Source organism: Cryptomeria japonica, chromosome 9 (genome assembly GCF_030272615.1).
Source record: "Cryptomeria japonica chromosome 9, Sugi_1.0, whole genome shotgun sequence".
Classification (NCBI taxonomy): Eukaryota; Viridiplantae; Streptophyta; class Pinopsida; order Cupressales; family Cupressaceae; genus Cryptomeria; species Cryptomeria japonica.
The window spans coordinates 514,091,500-514,106,170 of NC_081413.1; the positions used below are offsets into that span (position 1 = coordinate 514,091,500).

At 32.4% G+C, this 14,671-nt stretch overlaps 1 protein-coding gene across 1 annotated transcript; it reads right to left on the reverse strand.

Moving 5' to 3' along the window:
* Positions 1-684: 684 nt before the first annotated feature.
* Positions 685-6,799, reverse strand: LOC131066938 (uncharacterized). Its single transcript, XM_058001835.2, has 2 exons — positions 6,372-6,799; positions 685-874 (listed from the first exon to the last, which is right to left on the reverse strand). The coding sequence occupies exons 1-2, from the start codon at positions 6,641-6,643 to the stop codon at positions 826-828; spliced, it is 321 nt and encodes a 106-aa protein (XP_057857818.1). The 5' UTR covers positions 6,644-6,799; the 3' UTR covers positions 685-825.
* Positions 6,800-14,671: the final 7,872 nt, after the last annotated feature.

The following is a 14,671-nucleotide window of genomic DNA, read 5'->3' on the forward strand; positions in this document are numbered from 1 at the left end:
GGATGGAAGAGGTAAAAGCCATTTTATTTAAAGAAGCATATATATTTTTCAAGAAAAATATAAATTTTAATTTTTTATTATTATACATGCTAAATAACTTTCAATATCTTATAAATTAAATTGATTTGTTTTTTTTCAGAAAAGCAGAAGACAAGGGTGCTCGTCCTTAATACAACAACCCTTAGACAACAAAAGAGAGAACAAATATGAGTTAGAACCCCAACTAAATTGATTTGTTATATTATAATGATGATGATATTTTTTTATTTTTTTGACAAAAATATTATTACGAAGGCAATATCTTTTTATTTGTTTATATTTCATCATGTGAAAAGAAAAAAACACATCACAATTTTAAAATTTCTCAGCAATGGTACTTCGACTACTGCATTCTCTCTATTTATTTTTTTACTACCATGAGGAAAAACATCCTTTTAACTTATAATATTTTTTTAAGATTTAAATGATAAAAAACATTTGTTTATACAAACTTTAAATATTTTAAGAAATTTTTTCTTATTAATTATTTGAGATATAAAATTATTTTGGCTAATGTGTGTATGTATGTTTTAAATTTTCTTCAAGTGATATTGTTTTGTCTCTTATGCATATGTAATATTGATAGATAATGTATGCATACAATTTTTTCAATGCATTTAAGTATGATTCCATATACAAACTTGGTACAATAAAGACATATACTCCAATTCACGTTGATAAGAATATCTTTATAGACAATATAGTCAACACAAAATTACATCTCATATTTTTCGATATGAACAACACATATCAATGGATAAAAACGATTTTCATACCTCATATTTGTCAAGGCCAACATAATTCCATTATCCAACAGCAACAGAACGCCTCCAAACTATATAAAAAAGCATGCATATGTTTATAGAAAATTAATATTAAAATAAATGTTTAGTATTGTATCGATATTTTTATAATAAAAATAAATGCTTGAAATTATATACAAAATTTTATTTTGAATAAAATATCAGATTATCTCTTTAGTTTATATATAATTATAATAAATAATATTCTTACATATGTAAAAGAGTTTAGTTCTCTAAAAATAGTTATTTAGTAATCCAATAGAGAAATTCTTTTGTGTTCTCATTATTCTAAGGTTAGGTGATTCTCTATGTACACAATTTTCTAGTGGTAGTTTGCCTATCATTGGATCAAAGCTTGAAGCCATAGAGCTTGAAGGAGTATCTTATTTCATGCTACAAGTTAGTTAATAAATGTGTAACCTTTCTCTTTATAATTATTTGAATGACTTTATATATGAAAAAATTATAAACCTTGTTGAAATGATGGAATTTATAAACATAATTTCAAAGTTCTTATTTAAATTAGAATTTGAAGATTGTATGTTGTTGCATGTAATTCTTTTGTTCAATTAGTTATATTAGTTATATGGAAAGTTTGTAACATCTTTCAATCAGAATTTTGGTGAGACATAGGTTTTGTGTCATTTTTGGATGGAAACAAGTTAGCATACATAGATGTCGACATCTTAGCCTTTACATAGAAGATTACAACATTTTGAGTAAGCATACATCTAAACTACAAGCCTCCTTCGGGTAAGAAGCCACGTGCAGAGGGATCCAGCCCGTCAAATTCACCTAGGGGTCAAACCTGGCCCAAACGCGCCTTCGGGGGTTTGAACCTTGGTGGATGACATCTATATCTCTTACCATCATCCTCACCAATTGTGCCCAACCAATTGAGCTACAACCCTTTGGCTTGTGTCATTTTTATAAAGAATGTATTCTCGGAAAATGTAGGAGTCAAAGTCATTCATTTTATTTTATTCTTGATTCTTTGACATCTCAATAGATTTATAAATTTAAGTTGTCAATATGAAGCACTAGAATAAAATAATACAAAACATACACAACAAATTAATGCCCAAATTCTATGTATTTTTCAAGTTATTCAAGTTTTGTAATAGAATAATAAAAATTGCAATGTTTTTTTAACTATTGTGATATGATCTTGAAAATAGATGTTTTGGAACTCTTTATAGGGTGTATCAGATGATTTTTTATCTTTTTTATTTCTACATAAATATTTAGATTTTACAAGGCATGTTAAATTCTTTCTAGAATTTCATTTTATAATTCTTGCTTTAATAATAGTGTTATTGATGATATATTAATTTGTTATGAATCTTATGTGATCCTTTATTACTATTTTTGTTATTTTGATAATTTTGAGGATATGGTCTTTAAGTTTGAAGCATTTTAATTTTGTGAGTCATTCTTTCCTTTATATGTTAAGATATGGATTAAGAGTGATTCTTCAAAATTAAATGATGAAAAATAAAGCGATTTATTTTATTATTAAATGATGTTAAGATAATAGGAAATAATCATTATTTAATCATATTTATTTATTGCACATGTTTTGTGTTAGAAATAATACATTTAAATGAATGGTTTGACTAGGTGACCTTCCTAGTTGTTCCTATTATTGCTTGGGTAATGAAATGAGCCATGTTTAGGGAGTGGCAATAATTAAATTTACTTATTGTAATCTATTCTTGTAATTAATGAAATGAGATAATAATATTGGTTTATTTCATACTCTTTCCTTATTATGTTTAAAGACTAAGTAATAGGTTAAATGAACCTTGAAAGGTTAAGAAAGGACATTTTATAAGAATATACTTCATTATATGAATCATAACTCCTGTTTGAGCTAGTATACTACCCACCTTGATACATATCAATGTCAAAAGTCCACCTATTAATAGATGACTCACTAACCCACCCTAGATCTCTAGAGTCAAAATGGAGAGACAAACAAACAACCACGTACTAGTATAACAATATTGCAAAACATATTATAATGTTATCATATACTCAAAACTATAGTAGAACAACACAATAGACATCACTTATGAACACACCCCTAGGAATGACATTTCCAATTAACCACCCTTGTCTTGTCACACACTTATCATCAGTATACACATATCCAACCATACTGTCCGACCTCCTTCATCTTGACATGATGACCAACTTTAAACCACACTAAGCAACATATTAAGTCTAGAGAATGTTACTCAACTATTGAGTGTTTAACACTTTTAAGTTAGAAGTGTATTTTTAGTGTGACCACACATCTTAAGCAACATATTAAGCCTAGAAAATGTCAATCAACTCTGAATGTTTAACACTTTTAAGCCTAGAAGTGTAAGCTTAGTGTGTGTGATTTAAGCCATTCCTGACATGAATAGCCTCAAATAATGTTGGGTGCAAGTTCTCGATCAAACACTAACTCATCCATTGACTAGACTCCTTCACATTGTCCGACCACCTTCTTAGGCAATTCGGCCAGTGCAATTCCTTCACAAAAAATATGTGAGATTTTAAATTGTCCAAACTTAGCGATTAAGTCCCAGATTGGTTTGAGCCACTTTTTGATTTTTCGATTGGGGGGGAGGGGGGGTTGATGAATCACATTAACCATGATTAGAGAATCACCTTCCAAGTGTAGTTTTCTTTCTCGCAATTCAAAGCTACATCTTAAACCTAAATAGGCAACCCAAAATTTTGCATCATGTTATTACTCATGAAGCCCAAGTATTTAAATCTTTCACTCAACACTCTACTTGAATGGTCTTTAGCCACACAACCTGCTCCATTGGGGCTTGGGTTACCTTTTGAAGCACAATCAAAGTTAATGTTCACCCAACCCAACTCAAGGAGCTTCTACACCACCCCTGCTCAAGGATTGATAGGAAGATTAGCTTTTCGAACCCCATTAACGAGGGTCCTCAAAATTAGCTCTTAAAAGGTATAATATATAATATATTTTTAATGTTATATTTTAATTTATTTTATAAGTAAGATATATTCATTAAAAAAAAAAATCCCCATTGAAGACAATAAAAAGAATAACAAACAAAGTCAAGAAAAAATTCAATAAATTGGACTATACATCATATCAATACCATTGTTTTAGTAAAAAAAGCAATTCTAATAACTAGATAAAAAAATTGAATAAATTTTAGGTTCGTTAATATCAATTAATTATTAATAGTAAATAAAAAATTTATTTATTTAAAAGTTACCAAAGAATATTAAATACAAAATACTTGTTATTAATCTAATACTAAAAACTCCTACAAAGATTTATTTCTATGATAAAGTCTTGGGTTGCCTTTAGAAGCACCATCAAAGTTAATATTCATCCAACCTAACTCAAGGAGCTTCCAAACCACCCCATGGGCCTTCAAAATTAGATTTTAAAAGGTAAATATATAATATATTTTTAATGTTATATTTTAATTTATTTTATAAGTAAGATACATTCATTAAAAAAAAATCTCCATTGAAAACAATAAAAAGAATAACAAACTACGTCAAAAAAGTATGGGATACTCTCAAATTTGGATTACATGGACAACTTTACTATAAATTTGAGCTATTATGTATCTATATATCGGTTTTGTTGACATGTAACATATATGTAAGGTGTATGGGATACTCTCGAATTTGGATTACATGGACAACTCAACTATTTACTGACAAAAAAAATTAAAAAAACAGATTATACTCCATATCAATACTAATGTTTTAATAAAAAATCAATGTAAATAATTAGATATAAAAAAACACATTGAATAAAATGTAGGTTTGTTAATATCAATTAAATATTAACAATAAATAAAAAATCATTTATTTAAAAATGATCAAAAAATACTAAATATGAAATATTGAAATTATTAATCTAATACTAAAAACTCTTATAAAGATTTATTCCTATGATCAAATGCCATTCACCATAAATAAAAATAAATATTAAAAATTAAAGAAAATAATAGATTTGGTTATAATTTTAAAAATATTGTAAATTAAATATAAAAAATAAACAATTCAAATCATTAATTTATACCTAATAATATTTAATCAAGATTAAAAAATGCATTAAAATTTATGAAATAGAAAGAACTCTTTTTAAAAACCTATACGCCCCCTGCTCATATAAAATATATTTTCAATGAGATCTCAAAATGCCTAAAAAAAAAGTTTACCAAGATAACTTTTAAACCATAAAAAGTGATCGAGATAACTTTTAAACCATAAAAAGTGATCGGTTCCACGAAAGGTTGCACACAATTCTTTCATAGATTTCAAGGTTTCTAAAGTTTATTAGTATTAGAAAATCTGGTCAAGCATATTTTAGTGGTTTCGAATTATTTGGGAATGAAGATTTGAATTTTTATTGAAAAAACAAAAATTAAATATAAAAATACAAAAATAATCAAATAAATGTTCCAATCTTCATTATAATCTAAAGTCCAAAGTCTAACACCTACTTTTAAAAGAAATTATGGAACTTATATTTGATGTTGATTTGGGAATATAGATAATTCGAGATGTTCAAAGATAAAGATGAAGGATATTTTAGTGATTTCAAATTATTTGAAAAAAAAAATTCTTTTTTTATGAAGGATTTGACATCAACAAAATGGTAATCTTAGTCACATCCCTTATGATGTCAAACCCTTACACTCAGCAAGACTTGATCCTTGGTGGGCTCATCAACAATCATTCAACTTCACCAGCTGGCCAAAGTCGATCGACAAAATATCTTATTTTCATTATTTTACAGATTGTATACTTTAAGTTTTCTATTTTATGTTTTTAGTATGATAGACTTCACTATTACTAATATAATCTCTATACAAAGATTCAAATCCTTAAAAAAAATCAGCATAATCACTAATAAAAGAACATAAACATTTTATTTTTATTTTATTTCTTTCTTAAAACCCTTCATTCATATTCTAAACTATTTTCATATAAACCTCTTCATATCATATCTTGAAGACAAAGCATAATGATAACCCAAATCGCTTTTGGTTAACTAAACAGAAAAAAAAATCTCAAATCCAAACATTATTGATAATATTAATAAGTGCTAAACTCTTTAAATTGAAAAGACCCAACAAAACCAGTCAACAGACTATGAACAACACATTAACAGCACAAAAACAATCAGAATTTTTATAAAAACAAAAGCTAAACATAAAAACACAAATTTATCCAAACACTTACCCAATTTTCAGTAAAAGATCTTCTAAATCTTCAATATAACCCAAATGCTAATGCTAATGCTTCGTTTTCTACACATTTTTCCCCTAAATTCAGTATACTCAATTTCACATTTTTTCACAATGTTTAAAGCAATGAGGGAACTTATATTTGATCTTGAATTGGGAATATGGGAAATTTCAGACACTCAAAGAATGTAAGGCAATGAGATGTTAACAGGAACAATACACTAATTTTGTTTTCATTGTAATTCTTTCAGCTTTGATCAATACAAAAAAAAAATATACTAACCAGGATTGTATGACAGAATTCCGCCTGGATCGAGGTGCGTATTCATAAAGATATGGAAGACTTGATGAAGAAGACGCCTTTGAAATTTCAGATACTGGATGTGAAGAAGAAGAGGAAGGGGCAGAGATGAAATCTGTGTATGTTGGAGGAGGAGGATAATGCCATCTGGTAGAAGGATGAGGATGAGGAAGCCATATATATGTCACTGCTGCTGCTCCTGAAGAATTCTCCAGGCCCTTTCCCTTCAGAGCCTTCATATCCTTTCTTTTCATGTTTTGATGAGCCTTCAATTTTGTTTACATGTTCAGTTACAGAGTTAAGAGAGATGAATACCTAACAGTCAAGTGGCCCAACAACTACCAAATGCAGAAAGAGACTTTCAGCTTTATTATAACCAATAATATTATAAAGTACTTGCTACAGGCTTTGGAAGCCAAATCCAGTTCTATTTCAGCTTTTGGCATACGCATAAATACTTGTTGCAGGCTTTGGAATTTTTGCTCTAGTAGTTGAATGGATTGGTTTATTCATTTAAAAAAAAGGGAGAAGTTAGGCATTTTGAATCTAATTTATTGGTATTTTTAAAGTCTTTTAAAATAATGTAATAAGAAGTTTTTTTTAAAATTCTTAGGATGTTTTTATAATAAAAGTCATTTTTGAATTTTTATATAAATGAGGATCTCTCAACTTTGGTATGAATATGTTGTATTAGAGCGAATAATCTAAAGTTATAAGCATAATAACCCATGAGCATGGGTATGGAACACAAAGACAATGGTTTGAATGCCAACAACTTTCAATGTGAAGGTTCAACCTCAGGAGGTTTGAATGCCAACAACTTTCAATGTGAAGGTTCAACCTCAGGAGGTTTGAATGCCAACAACTTTCAATGCGAACGTTCAAACCCAAAAGTACAATGGATCAATTAAGGCACAAAATCTATGATCATAATAACCTAGTGGAGGTTTGAATCTTGATGAGAAGAACAACAATGCCATGGAAGTGTATATTTTTTGGTTCATCTATTGTCAATATATTTTGACTTAGAAATGTAGGTGAAATTTAATTTGGGCATGGAAATATAAAGACATTAATGACACAAGTTCAATTAAAACTTGAAAAATGTTATATATTAGCCATCAAAACTATACATTTTTGTATTAATCAATACTGTGATCACAACTTTTTCTTTGATGAATATATGAGTTATAGATTCTATTAAGTTAAAAATATATTACATATATTCACAAAAAAAAATGGTAGAGGGACGTACGGTCACCCCTTAGAGATCACAACTTAAAATTCAATAGTTAATTTGGATAGTTTTATATATTATCATGACAAAGATATTTATTCCTTTAAAAACTTAAATGAACATAAACATATTGATATCTTTTTAATAAAATATTTTCTTTATATTTCAATCTAATTATATTATATATGATTAAATTCAAATTGTTTATAGATGTCGATTAATTATTCAATAAAATATTTAATTAATTAAAAAATTAATTGACTTTCTTAAATTTGATATTATTTATACATTAACATGCTAATTAATTTTATATAAAATATGTTAAAAATTAAAAATTAATTCATAAAATTAATATAATAATATTTTAAAATCAATTTGAATAAAAACTTATACAATCTTATGAAATAAACCAAATGCACTTACACATACTTAGATGTTTTTTTAGTATAAAAGCAGTGTTAACTAGAATGCTAACCCATAACATAGCTAAAAGCTATCAACAACACATTAATAGCAAAATATTAAATTGAAAATGAAAGTCTAACAGTAGAAAGTGAAAAGATCAACAAGGGCATGCCCCATAAGTCCAGAGATCTAGCAAAACAAACAAAAACTAAACAGACCTAGCCCTAAGGAGTTGGCTTACGAAGCCTAGCCAGACCTAGGACATTGTCCCAATCCTCCATATAAGGAACTTGTAGAGTTCCTTACAAGACTGTTTGTCAACATCGTCTTCAACAACCTTATCTTGCAGTAGGCAAAGAGTCATAGCCGAACTATGCATGATTATGATGCAAAACTTGTAGATATTGACAAGTTGTTTGTCCCTGGAGTCCCATCTGCACTTCACCTCCTTTATCTCTTCCCTCAAGGCATGTAGTTCCTCATTCATCTCATGACTATCCAGACAACTCCTCACTACTTGAACCTCACGATTAAGGGCCTAGATCTCATCATCCCTAAGTTGGTTGGTGGCCACTATATTGTGTTTGTCTTTTTCCACGGGATGACCGCTCCTATTATCTTTTTTCATCTCCCCCTTTTTCTTGTCACATTTCTTTCCCTTGTCAATTTCATCAACAACAACCCCCTTCTTACCCTCAACTCTTTCGATACCCAAATCAGACATCATCACCAAGACTGGGTCAATCTTCTACAAAATAGTGTCTAGGGCCATGTCTTCCAAATTATCAACATTGAGATGCATATTCCTTTTGTCCAAATCCTGGGGGCCCAAGACCACCCAAATTACCAGCTTCCAAAATGCCAGTATCAATATCTTCATGTCAGGTTCATTACCACCACCTCCCCCCCCTTCAATGTCCTCAATATCAACAATAGTCTATTTCTTTTCTTTTTCCTCACCAGTGCCCCATGAGGCAATTCTTTGTGACCTTCTCCTTCCCTCAATTTCCACATTAGGGTCCTCATCATCCATGTCCTCAGAAGTGGAATTGTCAATTATGATTCTTTTCCTTTTTCTAGTTGATTTTCTCTTACCCTTAGAGCAAATGGATTTTTTCTCTTTAGCAGTAGAGGGAGAGGGAAAGGTAGGGGAGCCCAGCTCTGTGATGGTAATAGAGGAAGAGGGGAGAGGAGAGGAAGCGAAGTCTTCACTAGCGAGTTGGAAAAATATAGAAGGGGCAATTCCACTCGCAAAAGTTGCCAAGGGGTGGGAAACATGCAGGGGAGGTTGAATTAACATAATGTTATGAGGGGGGTACAAAGTTGAGTGATAGCGATAGAGCCTATATATCAAACCCTGATGGAGAGGGATGGGTTGCTTGTCCTCATTTTTAGGGTCAATGGCCTCCTTAATGAATCTTTCTAGTGAATGAAGCAGATAAAAAGGAAGACAAAGAAGATCATGGTTCCTCTAATGATTCAACAAGGGCATATGATAGTAATAATAAACTTTATGATGGCCCTCGAAGGTAAAATATTTCATAACCATTAAGCATACCAGATTCCATGGGTATTGAAGTTCTTCTTTGGAAAAACCACCTTGCAACTTGATAGGGGCCTCCTTCCCCTTGAAGAATTTGTTCAAACCGTCGTTGTTAGTCACATGGTTCGTCCACTTCCATCTTCTTCCTTCCAAAGAAAGGCTAGTAGTCTAGGAAATAACTTCCTCCAAAACTTCAAAAGAGATTCCCCCAATAACCACACTTTGATTATTCTAGGACGTAGCAAACTGAATTGAGAGTTGTTTATCATGCCCTCGTAGGTTCTCCAGGTACTCCACCACCACCTTCAGTGCATTAATGCCAAACCACCAGATCATTCTTAAAGTTGTCGGGCTTATCAGGCTCAAAACACACTCTATCTCCTCCCATGATGGACTCCTTGGTGTTTGCAACCAAGGCCCTTTCACTTGACATTAACCCTTTAGTAGAGAAGATAGCCAAAAAACATACCTTGTTGTGGTGAGATTAATTTTAATAAAATTCTTAAGATTTTTGAAATCATGCAAGCTAACATTGATATAATTACTCCAATTAGCCTCTAGACTATGTGGCACTTGAGAAAGGTTTATCCAACCTTTTGAAAGGACATTAGACTTAAATAGTGTCGCCTTTTAATCAAGGCTTAAAGAAATATCATTATTTATAAACCCACATGTCCACACAAGCTCTTTCCATTTCATAGGCACACAATTCCCCATGGATGTCCCATGAGTTCCAACATAGGTAAGCTGCATCATCAAGAGAAACATAGAAAATAAATATCGAGTCATGATGATGAGGTGGTTGTCATGAATTCCAGTCCACGTCATGCGTCCATTGTTGCCAGTCGATGCCATGCTAGGATTTTTCAAATTGAAAAACTCCCGCCTCCAGAGGACCTCTCGACCCAAAGGAGGGCAGGTAAAATCAGAGAAATGGCTATCCAAACATTGTACTCTCCTTCAAGGAGTAATTTCTGACATTAATGGGAAATGAATCCATTCTCCTCCAACGCCTCAAGCCTCAGCCAAGGAGGCCAAGCACTGCTAAAGCATCAACAACCCTGTTACCTTGTCTATAAACATGGCCTATAATAAAGGAGTCAAATCCCAAAATAAATTGGAGGATATCTCTGATAATAACATCAATAGTCCAATTGATTCAGTTCAGTCCTTTGACAAAATCAATGATAAGTTTGGAATCCCCTTCAATGACAATGGCACAAATGCCAATAGAGAGAGCAATGTGAAACCTTAGGCCAGAGTCATACCTTCAACCTGATTGCTTGTACATCCATTCAAATTGCTAGTGTAAGTAGCCACTAACTCACAAGAATATAATCTTGGAACCCCTCCAGCAGTGACAAAACCCTATGAATATCTGGCAACACCATCGAAATTTAGCTTGTAGAAACTAGGAGGAGGCGGTATCCATTTGGTATTCATTCTTAGCAAGCGCTTAGTATTATCAAAGACTGCATGAGAGCAGGGAAGGTTCCATTGTTGAGCTACCTTAGTGTCATGAATAGAGGAGGGGTTGGGGGGAGGTTTGACAATTGTAACTGAAATATTCTCCAGAAGGAGCTTAAGGAAGGATTTGAAAATGACCTTAGCAGGGGCTTCCACATCCTGAAAGATCCCATTATTCCTTTCCTTCCAAATACTTCATCCCAAGGGTGGTGGATTTTTCCTCCATAACTGACGAATAAGGGGGTTAGACGAAGAACCTCACCATTTATGAATCAAGTGAGTCAAGTCCTCATTCATGGTCCAAAAGAAATTCAACTTCTGACATACCAGCCCCCAAAGGGCTCTGACAAAGGCACAATAGAGAAATAAGTGGGGAAAACTTTCTTCATCCAATTTACACATTACACATCTATTAGGAAGTTGAAACCCTCTTTTGGTAAGGTTGTCTTGAGTGAGGATTTTGTTATGTAGGTCTAACCACCAAAATAAATGGGGATTCCAAACTTGCTTCCACTAATCAAGGGAGTTGTTATCCTGAAGAAGACTACAATAGGCTGATTTAATAGTGAAGTCCCCACTCGAGTTTAGTTTCCAAATGAATTTATCCTCATGGGGGAAGAGGGGTAGGCAAACCTTGATAAGAATGTTATGCACCTCCAGGGCAATAGGCAGAAGGTGAGGTTAGTCGTCGTGACAACAAAGAGAAATATCCTTCTAATTATTAGCTGTGAGATAATTGTAGACCCACTGACCAAAGAAGGCCGTAGCAGAGATACTTAAATGTTAATATGGAAAAGGTTCATGATATCACCCCAAGAGTCCATGTTTCTAATGTATAATAGATATAATTTACAAGTTCCTAATGTATACACCTAAAAATGGTCTGAATATAATTAATTGAATAAGCAATTATTTAATTAATCCCCCTTCTTAATTTAATTGAATTCACTAGCAATTTGATTAAATTCCCCCATTCACCTGCTTATTAATAAATATAAGGATTTATTTAATAGGTTCATTTCAAAAGTCCCCTTTGATTAATTAATATAAATTAATTAATCCTCCCCCCATTTAATTCATTTCTTCTAATCCCCTAATTAATTAAAAAAAATTAATTTATGAATTGTTGAAACTTAATTAGCCTTTTCCTATTATTTAAATTTTTAAATTCAAATTCCCCACATGCCTCCTAACTTCTAACCACCTAACTTAACCACCTCCTAACCTAACCCATTCCACCTAATCTTGGGTTTATCTAACCCTATCCTATCTTGCACATCCTAACCTCCTTATCCTAACCTCCTATGGGCTGGATATTCTCCCCTTGAGACACATGACACTTACACCACATGTCTCCTCCCTTGGACACTTGCCCTCTTATGAGAAAGGCTCTTTGACACTTGTCACCACAGAGATGACAAGTGTCCCTCCCTCCAACCTCTTCTGCAACCTCCTCCAATTTGATCCTTGATATCTTCAGACTCAATCTTGACCGTTGATTCTTGCCACCTCACCCCTGGCCTTGGAAATCCTATAAATATCCCCCATTTTGGAGCATAAAGGATCCCATCTCATTTTCATCTCAAGCATTGTTATTATAGGAATATCCATTATTGCATATCATTTAAGAATTGTTATTATAGGCAATTGCATCTTAAATTTAGTTTAATTTCATCATCTTCTAGAATAATTGTTTAATCATATAGCATAATCAATCTTTCATCTAGCTTAATTGCATATTCATTTAGCATAATCATGCATATCATTAGCATAATTAGCTTCTTGGATCAATATAGTTTGATCATGCATTCATCTAGCTTGCACATCATATCATTTTAAATCCTCCATCTTAGTGTAGTCAGGTCACTGGGATTGCTCATCTAGATATGAGAGCAAATCCACACTCGCATCTCTTAGGAGACGATAAGTCACTTTGTCATGGTTTATCTTTTGTTTGATTTCAATTTTCTAACCATGCTTGTAATGATCTATTGAGTGTTTCTGTTGCAGGTGCAGATACCCTACTTTACACACACGAAAAATTTGGCGCCCACCGTGGGGCTCAAAATCTAATTTCTTAGCCTCTTGCATCATCAAATCTTCCATCTCATGGGTTTCTGGATGTGCTTGCTTCATAATCTCGTATGAGTACCTTTACAGAACCGTACGAGTTTCTTTGTGCACTCATACAAGTATGTGGAAGTACTAGTACTATCAGGTGAAGATACTTGTACGATTTTATGCTTCTGGGTTTTCAAAATAGTTTTCATTTTAAGGGTTTGTATGCTTCAATTTAGCTATTACTAATGCTAACCCTTGCCTGATTTTGAGTTTTCTAGCAACCTAGTTGGTTTTTGCAGGACGATTGTCGAAGATTACGCTCGCCAAAGAAATTCAATTCATCAAAACAACATGATTACTAATGTATTTGTTTTGCAGGTTGCCTAAATGAATCTCAACCAAACTTTGTGTCTTCTTAAATTTTTCTAGGTATACTTAATTTGCTATTAGTTAATGAACATCTTGTTTTCTATGCTTGAGAAATTTTCTAAAAGGTAGGAGAGTATACTCTTGTCCATTTGGACAATAAAAAATCTCGACCCTTGAAGCACTTCTATGTTTAAGATTTGAATACCTTTAGCGGGTCTGTCACAGTGGGAAAAAGTAATCATCATGTGAAAACAACCCAACTGAGTACAGCTAGACCTAAGCTTTATGACTCTCTCTAAAAAATAGGCCTCTCGGAATTAAAGTCTCAGAGGATGGGATTATTTGAGTTTTCTCTTTTGAGATCTCTCATATTGTACATTTAGTAGGGCCCCGCTGTCTCAATCACGCTTGGGTGACTACTTCTTGTTTCGGTACCTTGTTGTGATATAGGCTTCAATTGCACTTGCGCGACTACGAGGGGTAATTCCAAACATAAATCCTTACTACGAACCCTAAGATAGAAGCTACCTGATTCACCTCCAAAAGGGGGATAATCTTTGTGCAAGAGAGATAGTAACTTTCCCAAGACACTTGCCATATCGTGCCCCCATTAGCGTTTGGAGTTAGATAATACGACGTTGAGAATCCATTGCGTGAGACTTAGCGATCATATTCTGATTAGCTATTGGGTGTGTACCTAAGTTTGCAAGCAAAGGTTTTCTCTCTCAACCAACTTCCTTAGGATTTAGCATGTTGTGCTTGAGGTCACTTATCATATCGCATGTTTGTTGTGTTTTCATCCTTGAAACAAAAGCTCAAACATCTAAAACTGGAAAACATAACCAAAACATCAAACATCATTGATAAAAAAAATTTCAAAGTCAAAATTTTGTCTCTTCTCTGTCCTCAGTCGTACGAGGTTTCTAGTTTTTCATATGAGCAAGCTAGTTTATCGTCATGTTCAATGTTAATTATCATATGAGTCAGATTAGCAGAAGATTATTTGTTATCAGTTGTTGCCTGGTTCTTTCAAAATTGTCGTATGGAATTTCTAGTTTATCATATGGGTCTATATGAATTGTCATCTGGGGCTGTGTAAACTGTCGTACAAATTTCTATCTATGTCAGTCCAAAGTTGTCTTCTTGCGTGTCTTTTCCAAATCTGTCATGTTTGCTTGGTCAATTGACAGTGAGGATATA